General features: G+C 31.0%; 1 protein-coding gene across 2 annotated transcripts; it reads left to right on the forward strand.

Annotated features, from left to right (window-relative positions):
• The first annotated feature begins 21,343 nt into the window (after positions 1-21,343).
• On the forward strand, positions 21,344-23,551 carry LOC119689758. 2 transcript variants are annotated; one of them, XM_038104659.1, is made up of 4 exons: positions 21,344-21,362; positions 21,442-21,829; positions 21,893-22,528; positions 22,587-23,551. In XM_038104659.1, the coding sequence occupies exons 2-4, from the start codon at positions 21,788-21,790 to the stop codon at positions 23,082-23,084; spliced, it is 1,176 nt and encodes a 391-aa protein (XP_037960587.1). In that variant the 5' UTR covers positions 21,344-21,362; positions 21,442-21,787; the 3' UTR covers positions 23,085-23,551. The 2 variants fall into 2 exon arrangements, with proteins under 2 accessions (XP_037960587.1, XP_037960588.1); XM_038104660.1 differs by lacking the exon at positions 21,344-21,362 and having other exon boundaries at positions 21,423-21,829.
• Positions 23,552-23,975: the final 424 nt, after the last annotated feature.

The raw sequence follows: 23,975 nt of genomic DNA on the forward strand, positions 1-23,975 counted from the left end.
AAAAAATTTACACATTAAAAATTTTTGCTCGCAAAATCTCGTTTTCTAATATTAGGGATATTTTTATTAAAGCGAGCCACTCGTTTTTTCACATTTGCGTGAGTTCACTGTGTGTTTTTAAAACTCGCGAAATCTCGTATTTTATTATTAGAGATTTTTTTATAATCGCGAGCCCCACGTTGGGCGCCAATTAATGTTCGGGTTCTTTGTTTAGTTTTTTAAAAAATATACTTTATTTATTATATTTAATTAATTTATTTAATTACAATTTTTGTGACATAGTTTAACTATTATATTTGTTGAATATCGGTTGTTTTTAAAATATAATTAACTTTTTGTTTCAAGACAGCAAGACCGACCAAAGACTTTGGATAACGACTATTTTAGTTTAACCTTTGCTAAGGCTTAACCGTTTTGTTTCATTTCTTTATAACGACTCAACCGTTTAGTTTCAATCTTTCCTAACGACTGACAATTCAAAGTTTTTCCTTTGATGCCTGAAGTCGTTATTTAAAATCTGAAATTGGATTTTATCCAATTGAATTCAAGCTTCTAAAATTCCTAGGAATTTTCTGGAAGCGTCTTTTCTCCATCCAATAGGATTGGAGCTTCTATTTGCTAAAGCACCTCGTCAGCGTCTTTAGCTTTGGCGTCAATAGCCAGATGACGATATCTATGTCCAATAATGATTGAACAATTCATCGATCAAGTATTTCGAATGATACTTGATCTGTTTTGCACAACATAGTTGCGTCTTTAAAGAAAAACAATTTTGTTTTCTTTTGCAACATTGTTGCCATAAGAAGTGCAGGCAGTAAGCCTGACTGAAATTAAATATACAAACGCGCGTAGGCGTTATGAAATATCTTAATGCGCAATTCTTGGATGCGCATACTTGAGATACAAAAATTATGTGTAACGGCAAAGTGCCGTTATAGTAATACAGGGTGTTAACTTACATGCAACCCTCTGTATTATATTATATGCATGTTTGTATGTTTGTTCGCTGTAAAATGTTCAAGCGATCAAACAGCATTTCAGTGACGAAATCAAAATTGTGTACATTTGATAAGTTTTTGAATTTAATAGTATAAAACAAAAACAAAATTACCTGTTTTCTATGGGTATGAATTGTAATGTTAAAACATACTACAAATTTATTTATGTCTTAAATCTGATTTTTTCCATTCTATTAAGCTTTAATTTTAAATGTTGTCCATGCGCAATGTTTCGGAAGCAATATCGTAATCAACAATTTTAACATTTCAATCCGGTGTAAATAGCATTCATGCGTTTGCTCAAACCAGGAAGCATTATTAGTGGCTTTAGTGACTTCTATACATTTTTTCAATATAATTTTTCTTACTTTTCTAATATTTTTATTTTCTTTAAAATACTTTTCAAACACTTTTATATGAATCTTAAAAATATTTTTTAAAATAATCACAAAGTCACCAAAAATTCAAACTATTAAGAAGTAGTTCCTTTTGAGGTAAAATATATGCACAAATGTGCAATAAAAACATACATATTAATATTCTGCAGACTTAATGTCTCCAATATCACATTTGTACATACATAATAGTTTTTGTAGTGCATCATTTGTTGCAATAAAAAAAATAATATATTCTATTACTCTTTACTCCTATGATATGAGTCTTTTCAGTACAAGAAAATAAAGCAACAAAGTATATGGTAAAATTGTTTCAGGGATTTCTTTACCATTCACTTCGCTACTAATCAATGTATATTAATTAAATAGACAAATAAAAACAAGAAAGGCAAAAGAAACAGGCGTATAAAAACAATTGTGGGTTGCAATGAGTTTGAACTGGACATCATACCAGTTGTGACTCGATCGAACATTGTTGCATGAGGTTGGGTGGATTTATTATAAATCCACCAGCAAAATAAAGTGGGTATTTCGTTTGTATGAGCGTGGCACTTCTTTGTACTATAGATTCTTTGCTTTAACTATCTTGAAGCGAAAATAACATCTTCGAAAAATCGCACATTTGAGAATTGTTGCACAAATAGGTGTGCAACAATTAGGTGTGAGAGGTGTAATGACCGGAAAAGCATCTCAGCACTGCTACATATGATGGAATCTAGTATTCTTAGATCTGCACCAAACAGTGTACAATTCAAGATGTTGTGTGGAGTAGGAAAAGAAGAAAATAGTGTTTTACTCATTTCTTTGATCTACACTCTTTGTTGTGTCTTTTACTTGATTTGATTTACTTGATTGAATTTCAATGTCTTTTTGGTGAAATTGTGGCAGCATTTGGTTTTCACTCGTTCTCATTTCTTGTAATCTCAGATCCTATCTTCAACTTGAAATATCAACCAAAACAAATGAGAAATCAAATTAAATTGTATTAAATCAGTCTCTTGAATACCTATTGGAGTATGAGTCTTGATTACTTGATATGAAGTCAATTGTCATTGTCATTGGGTTTTGTTTCAAAGTATCAAATACTATAAATACTATATACTTATGTTTCTACACAATTACTTTTCAAAAATCTTGAAACTAAATTTGGTTGAAGAAGATAAAACATTTTTAGAAATCTGTATACTTTTTATATTGGAGGAATTGGCCATACCAGAAACTAAAGTGGAAAATCCTAATTTAAAATTCACATATAAAAATGTTGCTGGAAGTACTCCGAAGGAATTGTTATTGATTGGCATAACTAGACCTCATACGGCATGTTGGTGGAAGATTTGTATATATAGAAAGGAGAATCCAGGAGTTACATGTCTAAGACAGTACATTGTATGCGATTATCAATATGTATCAATATATTTTATAAGACGGTCATCTATTCTGAATTACACAGTGTTATTTTCCACCAATTTCAAACAAAAGAATTGGTAGAGGAGTTTTGTTGGATGGTCGCTTAAGTAAAATTTTAATAATATACAATCCATATCAGCAAAATCAATTATATTTTTTTATATAACTAATTGATAATCCATCGCATAATATTTAGTATCATTGGAAGAATAAAAATTTGAAAACATATGCGTTTTTGCAAATTATTTATTTAATAATGTTTATTACACTATTTTCTTAAATATATAAAATAGAAAATTAACTATATTTTTTTAAAACAATGGAATGAGCAATGAGAATTACAAAGGAGCTTCTTAACTGTACGTGGTATATTTTTATATAGTAGTACTGGTCATTAATTGAGAGCTATGAAACTTTAAATATAAGTTTTTAGTAAACTTCTTTATAATTTCGTTAGACCAGATATGCAGATCACACATCTAATGGAGAAGAATATATTCTTGTATTAAAAGTGTTTCAAAATATAAGAATAGTCCTAAGAATGGTTTAGTTCCTTAAAACAGAGTTTTGCTGCGTTCCAGTTAATCAGTGTACTAAAATACAGGAGATTGTAAAATAATCCATTAGGAAATTATTCAGTAGAAAATTCTCCAATATATCAGAAATGGTTTATTGGAATAATTGTATATAAGTTCGTAGTATTGCCTAAGTGTTAACAAACATTTGAGCAATATAAACAACCTCTCACTAATAAGAATAACTATGGTACTAATTTTGTTTTGAAAAAAAAAATGCGATGATGTCAATAGTCAACCTAAATTCGAAATCTAAAAAGCCGTTATGGAATGTAATAACTATCTGAAAAACAACAATTAGAAATTTAGTTCGAAAATGTTACTTATCTTGTAAAATCGCGTTTAATGTTTGCATAGACCCATTAGATAGACAACCAACCATTCCAACCTGATTTCAACAAGCGATCTTCATACATTCAAATCTCTTTCAAATGCCGTATGAACGTTTTGCATTTACCTCATCTATCTCATAGGACTATTAAAATCCTCAAAATGTGATCACTAAAACCCTATAAACCCTAAAACCCTAGATATAGCTTATCTTGATTTCCATGAAGACCGGCATCAATTGCAATTGAAATCATTCTTCCGGCTGAATGTCTTTAACGGCTGAATAGCACGATTTAATGTTCCGAAATTAATTATCAGGAGCAATAGTACAATTTAATCATCTTTAAAGACCTGACAAAAGAAGCAAAACACCTTTGTAGCATACTAAGACATTTCTAGGCCAACTGATCAATTAATCGTTTTCATTATACTCTTTGTGATTGCAAATAACACAGAACTTTTCCATTGCCATTACTAATGCAATTAGTAACTAAGCAGTGGTACTAATACAGTATTCAATTAACTATTTGGATTCTAATTTTCCTATACAGTTTCAGCATGTTATGCTTCAAATTTAGCGCAAACGAGTGGACAAAGGTTCGTTTAGGTGATTACAGAAATATTGACGTAAGTAATTTTGATTTTCTATCTGTAATCTTGACAATTGTCTATGTTTTTAACATACTTTCTATATATTTTTTAAAGCAATAAATTTAGTTTCTACCCTACCTATAACACCGAAATTTTTTAGGCTTGCAACTTTAGGATTAACTGCACTAATTATCTTCTCATTACTACTAAAGACTACTCCCTAATTTTTTTTTTTTTAGAAAGAAAAAGAATGCACTATGCGCTAGGCTTGAGAAAAATATTGGTGAATTGCTTTAATCCCTGATGCTTGTGGTTTGAGCTATTTGAGCTGGCGAGTTATAGTGAAACTTGTGGAAAATTGGTCCTTGTTAAGCATTTAGCAGTTACCGTTTATCAAACCTTGCCTTCTTCAAATGGGTGATGAAGCGGCTTTTCAACTCCTTACCATTGCTGTACGCTTGGTTTCTGGCTTTTTTAGAACCAAGCTTTATGACCTGTTATCCCAAGTTTATTGAAGGTATTAAACAATAAACTCAATCGTATAATCAGTGGCAAAAAATCCAATAAAGTACTTAACATACAAATAGTAATATAGAAAATTTAATATTACAAAAACGTAAGTTAAGACATGAATGGCAATAATATAGGTACACCTTCAGCGAAAACAAAATTCAGGAATGCCTAAAGAAGACGTTGAAATGCATTAAGCAGAGAAACCAAATTCAGACAATATTCAAAACCTATGTTCAAATGGCAAAAAACATTCATCCCTATGGAATGTTAGCAAAGGTGTAAATTCCTCCATAGAATCCGATTCTCCAATAAGCAACTCTCTCGAAAATTGGGCACGAGTTATTACACTAACAAGTAGGTCATCTGGTATATGTGATAAAAATAATATCAAATCATTGTTTTCAGAAAAATCTACTGATGTTGACGGCAAACTCCGGCAAACTAATAGCTTGGATCAGAGCACGATAAATTCACGCTATACTTCGTTTTGCCCTAATTTACTGCTAAGTCCATTTTCACGGATTTTCTGAGCTAATGTTTTTTAATGAAAAAAGGGCTCGTGATTTAACCTAAATTTGATTGATCGCGAACAAAGGTATTAGAGTGTGCTCGTTTAGGTAGATCTGTGTAGCGATTGAAACGACATGACGGAGCTTCACTGGTTATTGATTGAAATAACCTCATTTCTTCCTCTTCAGTCTCATTATAAATTATTTGCTAAAATGAAATTTTCTGAAATTTTGACTTATGCTTTCATTTCCCTCTCGTATTGGCCAGTTTTGTAGCTACGCCTATGAATCAAATAAAAAAATACATAACAGAAAAATCTTAAATATTCCTTTATATCTTAGGCGCAAGACTATTGGAACAACATATGGGTCCTTTCTGGATTGCACAATAATAATTCAATCATTATAGTGAGTAAATATTGTATAAGTATTTTATTACGAGGTCTGCTTCACCCCACAAAGTTCAGTTGAATCAATTACCAACACTAAGTACTTCGATTCTTTTTAACGCTTTGCAATGCCCTCCTCTCTTTAAAATTCACTGTGAGGCATACGTGACAATTAAAATTTATTTTTAAACAATATCTTTCCAAATATGTAAAATTACTCTTCCTCCATATATACGAGTGCGAGTACAAGTAGTTATGCCGGTATAGACATACATATAGGTATGTACGTATCTGCATATAAGTTTATGTAAGTGTATTTTGTTATATAAACAATATTGCATAAAATTCGTACATGAACGTATTTGGAAGGAATCGCGTAAAAAATGAAATGTAACGCCCTCTGTGTGCCATAAATAATATTTTTTGCATAAAATATGTTATCCGATTTTCATGCCATACCGAATAGCTGCAATATTTCATTTTTTATTACCTTTGTGCGAATGCGAATAGTAGCACTACCTTGCCGCAAATTTTTCTCTACATTTTATTTAATTTATTTTTGCAGTTTTTTTTTTTCATTCAGTTTTTTTTTTTTATTTTTTTTTTCATTTTTTTTCGCTTTAATGTTTCAACAACACATTAAAATGCATGCACACCGTACAACCGCTTTTAAGAGCGTTTTATTTTGTAGTGGCAAAGAACCATGGGTGAGGGTGCGAGATATTTGGTCTGGCATTGTTGTGTTCATTTCTATCGAAAATATAATTTTGTGATAATTTTGGGTTGAAAGAAATATTCACACAATAATGGGATTTATATTCCATTCTTTATTTTCGACAAATTAATCAAGTCTCTTTGATTTACGAATGAACATTCTTGGTACAAAAAATCAATACAGCGAATTTGTATAACATGTCTATTAGAATATTTATTGCTTGTAAAAGGTCTTGAGATAGTCGTTAATAGCTATATTTTTTAAATCAATTATAGAGCACCATTTAAAATTGGTAGAGCTTGTGGTAAATAAAGAGCGTCAAATCTAAATAATCGACAAAATTTCTGTAAAAATTATTAATCCCTAAAATATACCTTCTGCTCAAAAAGTTAATTAACTACTCTTTAAGTAATAGACCTTTTTGAAAAAAAGGCCTTGACATATGGTACAAATTTGAGCGCCATCTGTCAAATAGTTTGTTTACAGCAGCTGTTAATGTAAGACTACCTCAAGTGCATTTAGCGATTTTTACTATGGAAAATTCTTGTTGTACGCGATTTTTTGACCAAATCGCGTACAACGGCACCACTGTCATCGCTCAGGCATCATATTCGCCAGATCTGGATCCGTGCGACTTTTTCTGTTCCCGCAACTCAAATTGCCTCTTCGTGGTAAGCATTTTGAGTCGATTGAATCGGTAAAGAAGAATTCGCTGGAGGAACTAAAAGCCATACCTTCACGAGCCTACGAAAAGTGTATGGAAGATTGGGTTAAGCGTTAGCATATGTTTATCGCATATTTTGAAGAAGATAAAATAAATTTGGAATAAAATTTAAATTTATGTGTTTTATTTACAAAATCCGAATACTTTTTGTGCAGAAAGTATACGGTAGAATACGCAACATTATTTTTAACAGTGTTGCTAACATTCTTATCAATAGATGCATAACAAAATCAAATGATCTTCTCGAATCCATCGTTTTCTAAAAACTAACACGACAAGCAAATGTATTCTTATTATGGATATGGGATTCACAGGAATCATAACAGGGCACTGTAGACTAAAACACCACCTTACAAAACTGGGTATACTTACGGATGCAAACTGTAGATTCTGTGAAGAGAATAAGGAGTCGGCCACACATATGCTGTTAGAATGCCCTGCGCTAATGCACATACGAAACAGGCTCCTAAGAATGTATATTATTACGGAAGAGGCAATAAAACTCTGTAAAGGTGGTTCTATACTACTTTTTATTGATGCAACAGGACTTAAAGGCCTTCTCTAAGCCCAGAAGGGGGCACAATAGACCCGACGGTCGCAATGCTACATCCCCTAACAATAATAATAACAATGGATATGGGATTTGGCACTGCAACGGTCGGGTCTATTGTGTCCCCTTCTGAACTTAGAGTATATCTCTAAACCCTGTTGCTTCCATAAAGAGAAGTATAGAACCTATTTTTCAGAGTTACATTGCCTCTTCCGTAAGGGTATACATTCCCATACGGTGTCTATTCCGTATGTGCATCAACGCAAGGCATCCGAGCAGCACATGTGTGGCTGAATTTTCATTCTCTTTGCAGAATCTATAGTTTCCACTCGTATATATGCCCAATTCGGTAGGTTGTATTTCAGTTCACAGAGCCCTGTTAAGATTCTTGTGATGATTTTAAACTTTCCTTTTGATAATTTGAATAAGTTATTTAATGTATTTTAATCCTAATAGATTAACCCAAAAATACTTTTTGTTCGGATTCACTTTTATTTTATAAGAGAATAAAGGATGCTATCTTCTAAACTATCGGTGTGGTTGCTCTTTTCCTGGCTTGTTTGTATGCGTATTCGTTTCCGAGTACGCTAGTATGTTCCGGTAACCAAAGAATCGACACCTGATTTGATTTGCCGAGCAAATTTAGCTTTTATCCCGGTACCCAAGGAATCGACACCTGATTTTATTCGCTGAGCTTTTAAGCTTTTCTAGGCATTCTTGCAACAGTCTTAAAGTCACCTGTTGCGAATTTAGTATCTTGATAGCTGCTTGGCTGTCTGTCAGCATTGCAATATCTTTTCCTTGTTATTTCCGCTCAATATTTAAAAGTACTCATTTAGTTATTGCGTAAATTTCTACTTGGAAGATCCTGGTATTCTTTACTAGCGCTTCGACTCGGATTTTAAGAATTATTACGATTAAGTTTTAGGTTTGATATTAGTCCTTTTTAGATTACACTAAATGTGTATTTTCGAAATTTCAATGCCAATTAAAGCTTACTTTTACTTATTTGTAGTCTTCCAGTTATATTGTCTCTGCCAGTTAATTGGCTCAAAGCTTTAATTTAATTTGTGCTTTTTGTGATATCTCTGTTTTCTGATTGCTGAGCCATGTTAGTGAAAATTTTGGGGAAAATAAATTAACTTTAATTTTTTTATATGACAAAAGGTACACTCAAATCATTTAGAGCAGTGGTTCCCAACCGGTGGTCCGCAAAATGGTTAAAAATGGTCCGTGCATTAAATCTAGCAGGTATGGATTCATAGCTTGTAGTTTGTCTACTGAGCTCTTATTTATTAGAAAATAAGCACAAAAACTTTCCAAGTAATTGTATACTTATTTTATAGCCTACATAATGCACCCATGCACTTACACAATTTATTATACATTATACCAGAAATGTATATTAAAGTATATTAAATATATCACACACAGTTTATTATTCTTAAACTTTGTGGTCTGAAGTATCATAGTGGTCCTTGGTCAAAAAAGGTTGGGAGCCACTGAACCAAAGAATATGAATCGATAAACTACGGAAGAATAATATAGTGCGTCAAGTAAACTTAAATAGAAACAAATTAAATGATTTAGAATATATATATATGGACGTTTAGTCGAAATTTCATGAATAATATATACAAATAAAAGCCAAGTTATTGTGTTCAATATATCTTTATTATCGGTAAAAAAACTAATGATCGTCACTTGTAAGGACATGAATAACGACCAATATTTTGACCAACCTAAATATGTGATTAGCGCAAATTTAATTAGTACTATGAATGTATTCATAACTATCACATTGGGTATTTTGGCGCTATGATTGCTAATATATAACATAATGTGAGCTCCCAATTATGCCAAATATAACTTTCATTCCGCATCAATTAAATCAGTAAACAGAAGAACACAATAAATAAACTTTTAACTATAATGTAATTATAGATAAAACTCTGAAGTAGTTTCCGACAGTATCAGTGAAATACTTTCTAAATATTTTTAATATTGGTTTGAATAAATCTGAGTTGGAGACTCCAAACAATACCGAATTAATTTGAGCAGTAAATTGAAATGCTAAACCTATCTAATCATTCCACTTTAAAATGTCAAGTTTAGCTCTAATAAAATACTGAAATCTCTTAAAACTTATTCATCCCTTCCATCTATATATATATTACCTTCTGCTCAAAAAGTACTCGGATTTTGTAAATAAAACACACCAATTTAAATTTTATTCCAAATTTATTTTATCTTCTTCAAAATATGATCCTTCTGAAGAGATACACATATGCCTACGCTTAACCCAATTTGAGACTGCAAGTACCAGGATTCGAACTCGGGTCCTGCCAAAAAACAAATCTGTACGCGAAATTCGTCCATTTAACAGTCCACATCATTTCCGGTGCGGTTTATACGCTGGCGGCATCTTCGCTTCTTATTTCTTTCGAAATCAAGATGGTGTTGCCGTTATGGCTAATGGCGAGCGCTATCGAGCCATGCTAACTAAATTTTTGTTTAAAAAATTTAATCAGTTGTACATTGATGACATTTGGCATTTGTTTTCAACAAGACGACGCAACTTGCCATACAGCGCGCTAACCAATCGATTTATTGCGAAATTAATTTGGTAACAACTTTATTTCCAAAAGTGGTCCTGTTAACTGTAACTGGCCCCCACGTTCGTGCGATTCAATGCCTTTCAATTGCCTTTTATGGGGCTATCTTTACTCATTGATTTATGTCAATAACCGAAAAAGAAGCAAATTTTGAACTGACCAAATGAACCAGTTATACGTCTTGACCAGTACCTTTATAATTAAAATTGTGTCAAGGTAGTTATACGTCTTGACGGGTACAAAGTAATGTCACAGTTAAGGCAATCACATACGTCCTAACTGTGAAAAACAATAATCAAGGCAGCACCTAACCTAGATTTTCTAAAGTTATAGCAAAGCAACAAGACATCTCCCAACAAGAAGATTGACGAGAGGAGTATCGTCTTACATCGACAGGAGAATAAAGTAGAGGTCACTGAGGACAACATCATAGAATTATGGTAAGCAAGGAACGATAATTTTAATTATGACTGGTCTGGTACAGCATCAAAACCAATACAGATTCTTCTCTATCTTAATTCGTATATATTATTAATTATAAGTTATGAAATTTAAATTACCAATAAAGTAATTTAATTTTAAAATACAAATTACTTGTGTGTGTGTGCCTTTAACTCAACCAATATGTTGGCATGCTCATCAAAATTTGAGTGAGCACCACAATGCCACTACAAATTTGCACTCCGGCATTTAAGAGCATATTTTTGCGTGATTACTATCGTAGTGATAGTGTGCACAAACACCCTTATTCTTCAAAAATTTTGCTTGGCTGACACATCTTGAATGTGAGCACGTTCAAGTTTCGTCGCTAAAATAAATTAGAGCAAGAGAGAGCGCAACTTGACTGACAGTCAAAACTGCAAGTCTGCTCCGCACTTAAGGGTCATTTATGTAGCGCGTCATGGACACGGCAAAATTGGCTCTTTCGGGCTATGCCGAAAATGCATATTCTGTAGAATGTCACATCGAAATTGTCAATTTTGTAAGTTTTACTACTTTTTTGTACTTTTTGGTTGTGTATAAATTCGAAAGGAAATGTAGATATGCCTACTTTCAATTTGCCACCAAAAATAACCAGCAAGAAAAGCTAATGGAGGCTATAAAAATGTTGTTTTATTATTAGATTAATTAATTAGATTCCAAAATGAGTGTTTTGTTTGCATAACTCACAAGTTAATAATTAACTAATTAATTAATTAAACAATATTAGCGCAAGAATTCAGCTTTGCCTATTGTCAGCTTCAGCTTTGAACATATGAATTGTTATTTGGTTCAGTCTCACTTTCGCTTCATTATTATCAAAAGGCTTTTTAACATGTTGATCAGGTGATTTGATCCATCTAGCTCCCATAAAATCGACAATAAGTAATTAAATTTAACAGAATCGAACGCTTTCGTGTAGTTCACAAAACAAAGATAGATTGCGATGTTAAATTTGCTTGCCTTTCTATTATTACTGACATATATCTTACATAAATCAAATTTTTCTAACTATGATCTAGCTATCATTTGCTTGAAATACCTTATATTTACTCTTTCTTGTTATAAGTATATCATATAACAAGAAAAACTAAAAACACAAATAGATGCAATCAATTTTCTGATGATAAGAAGATTATCGCAACTGTCAAAATCCTGTCAATCCTCTTCAGTGAAGACAATTGCGACCCAATGTCACGCAGAGTTTTGAACTGCGTCATTCTTTTAGCGCAGGGATGATCTGCAAAACTTTTATGGTAAGATTTTATGCTTACCATTAAATCGACTAAAAAAACACTTACCGAGCAGGCCACACTTCACTCATGCTAGCTAAATATCTGGCCCACTAAAGTCCACCGAACTTTTTTGTGATTATATCATCTTTAATTTTATTCATGAACAGTTCATACCTATTGAGTCTCCAGAATAGATAACTAAACAACACAAAGAATGGTTATGAACCAAACATACAGCCACTATTTGACTACTGTAAGTCTGAACTAGAGATGCCAATATTTATCTATTCATAACAGTCGATCTAACGTTACTAACAGAATATTAAGCATAAAAGAAAAATATCCTTTTACAATTTTAATTATTTTAAAATAAATAGTTTTTCCATTTCCGTTAAACCCTTCACTCAACTCACCGATCAAAGCATAAGTTGAAAAGTTCGAGTTGATAACTACTCCACTCTACTCGACATTCATTATTATTTCCTTATTTTATTCTACAAAATATTTTTTATAAATAGAAAAACTCTTCTCTTATCCAATTCAGGTACTGTTAAGGATTCCAATGCAGGTCTATTTATGTGTGTTTAGAATATGTAATCCTACATTTGCTGAACTTTATGTATTTTAATCGATGAAATTTGTTCCATTGGTTCCAGCATTTCCATTTTTTTTTATTAATGAAGATAAGAAAATAAGTATATATTAGTTCTACGAATAAATAACAATTTTATGTTTAATCTTATGGAACTTGATATATATTCTACTTGTATATGAGTTTGAGAAGCTTATAAAACTACGCGTAATGAATTTTTTTCTTTTTTTAAATTTTTGAATTGAATTACTATATAAACTATTTATTAAAATAAATAATAATATCATCATTTTAAAAGAATAGTGTAATAAAAGTTCTATTGAAATTTTAAAATTAATGTACATTTTACTCATATCGTCAGAGCTGTATATGACTACAGGACTGTATAGCACTATATTTCTCAGACACAAATAGAACTAACCCATCTCTATATGTTATATAATATTATTGTTAATATGGAATCTAAGTAATCTTAGAAATAGTTTTCTAAGAACGCAAGCTAGTTTGAAAATAGATTGTATTATTGTTTTCCTATTAACTATTACTTAAAGCAATAAAAACGGCCATTCAAAACGAAACTTAACTATTTAATTATTTATCGGCATAGAACAACTTATAGAGGTCTTTGAGGATATCTAAAACATAATCAATATAATTCCATTAAAAAGTAATCAACATTCAGTAATCTGCGAAGAGTATATATAAACATTAGTAATAAAACTATATGAGAATTACAAACATTTTTATCATATGATTTTGTTAATTTTAAACTGCATGAGAATTACAAAATGCAATAAAACAAAATAATTAGATGAAAGGCGTTAACATATCTTTAATAATTTTATATGTGACTAAAAAACAAGAGGTTATTGAATTTAATATTACAAGTAATATTACTTATCAAAAGTGAGCATATAGATCTGAACTAGTCATCTCCTTGCTGATCAAAACGCCTCATTTGTGATTTTTTGCACAACCCAAAATTTAGATTTTTAGCAGGCATATTAATCACCATATACTTGAGCGAAGATAGCATAATCGACCACTGTATGGAATTTAGTCTGTCCAGTAGTAACACCTGTGGTAACGAGCTACTATTTAATTTGTGCGAACCACAACTTTAGCCTAGCTTGCCAGAAAGGATGTATTTTGACCGGGGTACGGAATACTTCTTCCCTAAGTAGATAGTTACGTTCAACTGAATCCGCCTGAACGGCGCGTCTAGCTAAGTTGCCCTGCTGGGTCGACCTGGCACTGAACACTTACTCTGCTGTGTTCTTCCACCTGTCACAGACTTTTGAAAAGAGTTTCAAACAGTGAATATAGTTTTAGAACTATCTCAAAAAAAAAAGCATTCTATAGGGATGAATGTTTTTTGCCATTTGGACATAGGTTTTGATAATTGTCTGAATTTGGTTTCCCTGCTTAATGCAGTTCTATGTCTCCTTTGGGCATCCTTGAATAAGATTTTCGCTGAAGGGGACCTACATTATTGTCATTCCCGCTTTAATCTACATTTTTGTAATACTAAATTTTCTATGTCACTATTTGTAAGTACTTTATTGGATGTGTAAATTTTATTGTCTTTAGGAGTGAAGTTTTCTGAAGCTGACATCAGGATTGAATTTAAAACCACTGTTTATATTTGGGCCAGTTTATACTAGGACTTGTAAGGCTATTGAAACAGTCATATAACTGATGATCATCAAGTAAGCAAAATATAACAGAAGACAGATCACAGCTTGTGTATAGAATTTCTGCTAATGCCTTTGGTCACGACGAAGTCTATTAGGTCTGGTATTTTATTGTTATCTGTAGGCCAATACAGAGCCATGTACTCCAATACATGTGCTTGGTGTTGTAGTCTTCTGCTGCAAAAAATCTGTCACCTAGAGTTAAGAAGTAATTCGTAAATTGGGTATCAGTAATGTTGAAACGCGGAGGACAGTATACTGCCGAAAAAGTCAAATTTTTTCCATTGTACTGATGTGGCTTACATATAATTATGGGCATATATACCTAAAAAATTTTGTTTTAGACACCTTCGTATACCACCATGTACTTTCCCACCAGGGTGATTGGTTTTATAGAATAAATAACCAGGAATATAGAAGTAATTTTTGTTCGTTAGATGTGTTTCTGGGCATAGAATCACATACACACTTTCTCTGGACATGAAGTTTATGAGCTCAAATTTATGTTGGCTTAAGCCGTTTGATTTCCATGAACAAATTTTTAAGGCACTCATTTATTAGACAGAAACATTTGCATTAATTGGCTTTGCATTTAAGAGTGGTTTGCATAACTGACATAAACTGAATTAAGCTCTAGGTGAGAGTGGAGATCATAATTTCCAAACTATTGCTTTGAACTGGTGGGGCTTGTTGCTTGTCAGATTAAAAGGTTGCGGTACTTCAACTTATTTGATGGGGGTACTTCTTAAAGGATTACACACGACTTCTTTCGGCATAGCTAACCTGTGCTTCAGTTCTTTATAAATCGGACAGCCTCTGTAGTTTACGGTTTCATTTCCACTACAATTGCTATACTTTTTAGAGTTGGTATTCTTTGAAGCTTTTTTATTGCATTCGGAATTGTGGTGAAGCTCGCCACATACTACACAGACTGTACGTGTGCATTGTACTGTGCCATTTCGTTTGTGGGGCTCCTCAACGCTAATTCTGCTGCGAAGTAAGTATTACAGAAGTGCACAATAGATTAAACTGGTCGCAGTGCGTAGGGGCCTTAGCCTAATCCAAAACAGGTTGTAAATGGGATGATTCTCATTTTTTTAGCTTAGAAGCTTCCAGGTAAAGTTGAACCTCAAACATGGGTTGTGGAATTTTATCTTTATTAACAATATTTATAACTGCTCTAGCGCTAAAACCTTTTTCTAGCGCTAAAGCATTTGTAGTTTTACATCTGACTCTTTATTTGGTAGGACTCTAAAATTTGGGTTTCGGTTCGTGTATAGTATATTGCCCCTGGTTAAACGAACAATATGAAAAGTATGCAAGGAGTGTAACAAGGGTATGTGAACTGCGTTCACGCTGGTAGATTCGAGATTGGGTTTAAACTTTTTGGTAGTAGGGTAATTAGCTTCCTCTATAGATTCAGCTTGTTCAGCAAATCTACTGCCAGAAAGACAGTAGATTTTATGGGTACACTATATTTGTTAGTTTAATTTATCTTAGCACCTCTTACATTGAATTGTTGAGGGCTTAGTTTACGTTCAATATTGACATGGCGTTCCATGCCTGTTTGAATTTTTATTTTATTTTTTGGACTTGCGATGTCTGCTGAAAATACAGTGTTTAGTTAGCTTTTATCAGTTAGTGCAGTTTTTAAGGGCAACGTGTTTGTTGCGTCTATTACCAGATAAGCATTACTTTATTTGGGATGCTTATCGTATGTCTTCTCTCTAGGTGAGGATTGGAGTTACTCATTTACGAACGTTTATTGATAGCAGTTATAGCTTTAGCATATAATGTATATTATACTTAATAATATATGTAGTATACTTTTAGGATGTTAGGGAAATTATTGGTTTCTATGCTTAGACCGTGGCGAGTTCGAGTAAATTGATGATAAATTGAGGGAAATAGTAAATTAGGTATGTCAATACGGCAACGAATGTTGGTATTTACCAGAATGTCGAGTAGGGTGAATTAGACAAAAATTACGTACATTAGGTGTTACCATTGTAAAAACTTTATAAAATACTGAGTTATAGTACATTCACACTGCGCCATTTAGGCGGTTTTGTTCATTATAGTGAATAATGAGGATGATTTACCATACAAAGTGCTTTCATATAAATGACCTTATTATCAACAAATCAGCTCATTTAAACCAAAAAAATTTCGAATGCAACTCTTATAAATATTTTCCCCACAAGGGAAATTATCAAAATTTGAAATATGTAAATAAACTACAACTGAGTCATGAACAAATATACTGACAAAGTAAGAATTAATTATATATCCCAATTATATATAAAATGTATATAAATGACTAAATATATCAATTATATATTTAATTTTTTTTGCGTAATATATTATTAAATGAAGATTATAAAAGTTTATAAAGTGAACATTTACTCATAATTATAAATGAGCAAGTACCTAAATGAGACTGTGCGCAGGTACTATTACTTGATTCTCATAAATTTTTGACGATCAACTTGAAACAAGAAATACTAGATAGAGTACTAGACGGGAGTTTGTACATATCGGTGGGTACTTACATTAGTACTACATTTCTAATATAGGGTGCAAATTGTTGTTATAACAATTTTTAATCGAGCACTCTCGATAATTCCCACATTTAAAGCATAAACATTAGAAGAAAAAAAACACCATAAGCCAATATTGTTTTTAATATGGTATTATACAAAAGTATTTTGTACTTTTTATACATTCTGGACCTACTATTAATGAGCCAATGTAACTTAGAAGCTTGAAGCTTCATATGTAGTTTTTTCGCTTTAATGTGCTTGCGCCAAATTGGTCGCCTATCTAGGTAAATGCCGAAGTACTTTATACTAACTTCTTGTGAGATATTTATGTCATTGAATAAAAGTACCGAAGAGATAGTCCGATTTAACCTATTCCAACATTTTGACAGCCATACCTTCATCCTAAATAAGTAACATTGAAATTGGCTGAAACCTGACCCACAAAATTACTGTGTCATAATCAAAAGTTGTGATGACAACTATATCACTCATTGGGATTTCAAACAAATAAAGTACATAGAACAAATTGCTAAACACTCTTATTTATGAAACACCAGCAGCAATGAGAAAGTTCAGAAACGCAAATGATCTACACTTGATTTTAAAGGATCTATTTCGTTGACATGGTTCTATTACTGATTAAATGATTGTAGGCAATAGACAGCGAATTTTGTTCAGAAGACTATTATTCCATACTTTATCAAATGCTTATTTAACGTCAATACTTTACTTTATTGAAGAGATTTATTTAGAAAGATACGGCAGTTAGCTTATTTACCTATATAAAGGAAGGGAATGTTTACCTGATTTAGGAATCATTATAAAGAATAATGTTGTTCATCATTTATATAATAACCAAATTTAATAATGGTATTGGGTAGGTTTCTTAAAATGATAGATGGAAATTTTCATGTATCGATGACTTTTCACAGTCTAATTTGTTGTTGATTACTTGAATAATCACAAGTAGTTATGTTTATGTTTCTAAATGTATTTATATTGTCTGAATTTATATTCTTAATTAGTGAAGACCGGAGCACTCTGTGTAATGATGTAGTACATTTTTACCTTAATAAACTTTTCTTATTCCTTGAATCATCAGGCTACCCGCCATGAGAGAGAGAAGTAGAGAATAGAGAATCATATGGTTGGGGTATGTCTTCGACATATATTTGTAATATAAAAGTGGACTGAGAGTGCTCATATTGGACTTTGAAAACTGATGTCCATTCCACGCTGCTGTTTTATTTCTTTCATATACACTTTGCAGAAATTGCAATATTTATTTTTGAAATATTGACATTGCTTAGTTTTAAAAATAAGATTTTTCTGTTTATGATGTTAGACGCCGCTTTGAAGCCCACAAAGCGTATATACACTATTAATTTTCTTTAAAGGAAATCTTTAACAATCGTAGTCAATACAAGAATACTGTTAATTATAGAGTATTTTCCCTAAATCCTGATTGGTACTCATTTAATTTCTATTTTGAAATGGTCTGAAATTTTTGTGAAGAAGTCTGTGATGTATAAAGAAAAGATCCATTATAAAAAATTTTTATACTGTATAAAACTTATTATGGAATTTGTTTATTAATTTTTTATAATGCCTTAATATATGTAGATATGATGTTTGAAAGAAACCTTTGAGAATGTCTTATATACAGTGTTACTAGTATATATGTATGATATAGGTACCGTCTGTCCGTCCTTTTCGAATTTGCAGTATGTCTACAAAGTTCTATAATGTATTCCATTTAGGAAAAAGTATATATATAAGGACGTACACATGCAAATTAAAGTTAATAATGCACTTACATATTTTAGAGTTACTTTAAATTTGATTAACAACTTCATTTAACAAGTGTATTAACAGATGTTTTCAGAAGAAATAGTACTTAACCTTTAGTATCCTTAAAGTTTGAATCAAACACAGTTCTGAAACTGAATCGATCACTACTTTTTGCTACGTTGAAGCCGTTAATGCTGCTGCTTCAAACCAACAATTTTGTCATGTCCTGAGCAGTAAAAATCAACGAGTAACAGGTGAAAGACCATTGCATCCAGAAAAACTCACTGATTGCCGCTGTATAGCATTTGGTTTGGAAGTACCTATGATAGCTCCATAACTTTTTGAAGATGTAACACAAATTGTCGAATTTGATTCACATTATCACCAATTTATACTGAAATTGAAAATATCAAAATGAAATATATGTGGATGCAATAGAGCGGTGTCATAAACCATAAATCATACAACACGTTCGGTTTAATAATTTCACAAATTTCATCAAATTTTGATTATTTGAATTGACCTCTAAGACTATGCGATTTGTTACCACTAGACTTTATTTATGTAGTTACGGCATGATCCTGCTTATGCAGTTAATTTTTAATATATCAGTTCAATGCTAAAAAAGACTTCTGTTTAATTTTGATAAAGTTATCAAAAGTTACTTCAAAATGTTTCAGAATTGCAAGATGTCTCTTGGGGGTATTTCAATGATAATATATTTCATGAACAGTTTTATATATATCTATATATATATATTGTGTTTTATTTAAGTTTATTTTCGGTACTACATGTAACACACCATCACCTCAATGCCACAGACACCAATCCCACTAAAAATAAATAAGATCGACAGTATCCTAAGCACTGCCACAAGGTGCTAAATAAACCTTTAGGAACCTTGAATAGCGAACTTTATTGGCGTTTAGATTGAGTGTGAAGCCTCTAATACCATGTCTCCACTACAAGTAAAGTAGCTTTTGTTGTTTAAATTAAGATTTGTCGTTTACATTGACATGAGTTAATTATTGCATGTGAAAGAGAATTATGTGTCAGAAAGTCCTGCAAACGTTATGGGAGCGCTTTTCTTTGCTCACATTTCAACTGTTAACAGATAATATATAGTTTGCATTATTAGCAGAAATTAATTAATTCAGCATGGAAAACGCAAAAAATGTAAACAATTTAATATATAGTGTAATGCTCATGAAATTGTTCAGAACACGAACGAGAAGCCCCACAAACGAATTAACATGCACTGCATCACAAAAAATTAATAATTATTAAAAACCTACAAAAAGCATTACTTTCCTCTAAATTTAATTAAATGAGAACCCAATTCTTAAATATCTACTGCATATTTACTTTATGAAAACAAAAAACTTTATTAAATATTAAGTACTTCTTTTCGCCATTGAAATATTGAACTTGAAAAAAAATTAAATGCGTAATTAACATATAAAAACATTTATAAATATATATATATATTCATATATATATTTTATTACTTAATAAAAACAAAGATTTTATTAAATGCTTACTTTATCAGTATGTTTGTTTATAGCTCAGCTGTTGCTTATTTATATTTTACATATAAAACATATAAAATATTTTAAATTTCGATCATTTTTCTTGTGGGAAATTTATTTTAAAGCGTTTCATCCTACATTTTAGAGCCTTACAAAGAGCAGGGAAACTCTTTGTATGGATAACGACACTTACTATTAGCTAAATAAACTGGTCTAACGAAGCGAATGATAATTTTCTGTAATACCACATTTACACTGTCTCAATTAGACGATTTTGCTCATTATAGCCACTAATAGGGTAGATTTACCATACAAAGTGCTTTCATATAAATGAGCACATTATAAATAAATCAGCTCATTTAAGGCAAAAAATGTCAAATGCAACCCTTAAAATAAATTTCCCACAAGAGAAACTACCAAAATTTAAAATATTTATCATACGTTTTATACATAAAATGTAAACAAACAACAGCTGAGCTGTAAACGAAGGCACTGAGGAAGTAATTGATAAAATCTTTGTTTTTATAAATTCAGTATGTAGGCCGTGTGCGAGTTCGAATAAATTGAGGTAAAGCAAATTAAAATTTCCTAGGGATTTATTGCACTGCACTTATGTAAATATTTATTTATTGCACTTATTTATTATTATTGTTTAAAAGTTTTCAAATTTATTTATTTGTTTATTAAACATCGTAACACCTAATTGACCTAATTTTTATTTAATTTACCCTACTTGAAAATCACTGCCATACCAACATAATTTACTATTTCCCTCAATTTACTAATTTAATATATAAATTATATATATATTTTTTTTTGTGTAATATATTAAGTGAAAATTATGAAAGTTTTATCACCTGCATAAATGAGCTTATTATAATGTGAACGTTCACTCATTAATATTAATGAGCAAGTGCCTAAATGACACAGTGTGAATGTAATATAAGCGACAATTTAAAAAATAATTTAATTTAATTTAATTTAATTTAAATAACAATTTAACAAAGTGCAGTAATACAATAACAGATCTGTCTAGAAGAATTTAAAATATTTTGATATTTCTCAAAATACATTGCATCATTTTCATATTTTATGTGAAAGAATATTAAAAAAAATATTTTCGAATAATTGAAAATATTTGTTTTCCAATTGTTAACATTTGTTAAAGTGGAAAAATTCATTTAAAGGTAAGTGAATCAATTCGCAAAATTCATACGATTTACAAATTCATGAAAATCTTTCAAAAACGTAATTGTACAATTTTAGAGGAACAGACGTGTTCGTACGAAGAAGAGTTGCCACATATATAATGCAAGAGTTTGAATTTCTTTAATGTTTTGTAGCTTGTAAGCCCTTCACAAACGTCAAAATATTGTTCTGTGTTATTTGTTCTAGTTATGGGTGAAAAAATTGTTGTAAAAGTGTTTTGCTTGAAAAGTAAACAAATTAAGTTATATATATTGATTTAAGCGTTATTATTTGCTATTTTAATATATACGCGATAAATTGTACCTTAAGGTGCCTGCTGTTGTGCACACGTTTGCAAACGTTTTCATAGTAAATAATTGTAGCCGATTCTTAACAATTAATTGCATATTGCGGCAATTACGTTATGGCTAAGCGCCCACATACAGACGACGAAGATTCTAATCTTGTAATTTTAAAATAACATATTTTGTATGTATTGATTAAAAGTAATATATGGATTATTTTGCAGTTAAATATTGCAGAGTTTCAGCCAGTCATCTCTCTGGGAAACCCTTTAACTGATTACAAAAGGTTAATGAGCGAGAATGTGACAATGGATGAATATGTTGCTGATGAAATAATAAATGAAAATTATACGAAAATTGCTGAGGCTACACAGAAATGTATTTGGGAACTGTTATTTGCAGAAAACAATTCATCTAGTGATAATAACACAAAGGCTGCGGAGTTATTAAAAATACATAAAACTGACTCCGCTTTTTACTGTCCATGGGACTACAATAAATGGATTTTGACCCTGCGTGAGGAATTATTAAAAAGAGAAATGCTTGAGTTTTGGCGTAATGTAATAGTTAAGAATGAACTTGGGCCTTGCTGGGCAAGAGACTCAGACTATTTTGATGATATGGATGATAAGGAACCTGAGGAGTTTTATAAACGTGCTGGTTGCATAGCACCATTTTGTAAAGAAACAAGTATAAATAATACAAAAAGCACACAAACCTTTTTGGACACAAAAACTGTTGAAACGCAGACAACTGGAGCTGGTAGAAATGATTCATCCTCTGAAGCTTATGTAGGCTCCAGCACTTCAAGTGTTGAAGCAAGTGAAGGTTTGGCTCCAACTGACGCTGCTAATTCTAATGTAAGCAAAAAATAATATATGTTTTAAAAATGTTAATGAAATGAAATTATTTTCACAGCACAACGACGATTTTGAACCAGTAATCTCATTAGAATCTCCTGTGGAAGATTACAGGTCACTTATATTGAATAAACTTCAATTAAATATTACTTTATCTGAAGACGAGTTAGAAGTAAATTATAAAAAAATAGCAGAAAAGGCACGTGAAATTATTTGGGAGCTACTATTCATTCAAACACCTTTAACCAATGAAAATCAGTTAAAAGCAGCTGAGCTGCTTAAAGAAGTTAAAAGTGACGCTTGTTTTTATGGTCCAGCAGAATATAATAATTGGATTATAACTGTACGCGATGAGTTGCTAAGACAAAACATGATAGAGTTTTGGCGTGATCAAATTGTAAAATTTGAATTGGGTCTTTGCTGGGCTCGAGACTGTGATTGGTTTGATGATATGGACGATTTAGAATCTCTAGAGTTTTATAACCATGCCGGTTGTGAAGCACCATTTAAGGAAGAAATACAGAATTCAGTTCAAAACGATTACAATATTTTTTAAATTATTGAAAAGAACAGCCATATTTGTGAATTTAAATTATTTAAATTATTATTTACTTTATTGATTTAAATTGATAATTTTACAAATTTTTTTAAACTTATATAACCCAGTGTCTAAATTGGCTTGACTTTGGCAAAATTTTATCATATACACGCATTTTTTTACTAATACATAATACATATTTGCCAAAATTTAGCCAATGCAGACGCGCTATAATTGAATACTATATATTGTATTAACAATTTATATAATCTCTTAACGGCATCTGTGCTCTTAGCATTACATTTAATGACATACAGCTAGATATACATTATACATACATACAAAAATACTTAAGAATAACATATACATTTGTTAAACGTAATCAAAGAACCCAATGATATATAAAATAACTATTTTGCTCACTAAACTATTAAAGTGAAGAAAAACAACAATAACGTAAAAAATAATTTATTATCTCATATCTTTTAATGTGAAAATTAAATTAATTAGTTCCATATTTAAAATAATACACTTTGTAAAACATATATATGTAAAAATATAATAAATAATAATAATCTTGAGCAGTTATATATAAAAAACATGTAAAAATATTGTGAACGTTAAATGTAATGTTGAAATCAAATTTCATTTGTGTATATTTATATAACAATTATATTTAGAAACGGTTTCTGTTTACATCCATTATTGTAACAGTGTTTAATTTAAAGGCCCACTTGTAATATAAAAATTAAAAGTAAAATTATATGTTTAAAAACAAGTTTAAAGACTTTTAGTCCCTAGTCAATGTAAAATGACATGAAATAATAATATATATGAATATATATAGATGATATATATTATTTAATACTATATATAACTTTTCGATAGTTGAAAAGCATCTAAAAGAAC

This window comes from Teleopsis dalmanni, chromosome X (genome assembly GCF_002237135.1).
Source record: "Teleopsis dalmanni isolate 2A chromosome X, ASM223713v2, whole genome shotgun sequence".
In the NCBI taxonomy this organism is placed as follows: Eukaryota; Metazoa; Arthropoda; class Insecta; order Diptera; family Diopsidae; genus Teleopsis; species Teleopsis dalmanni.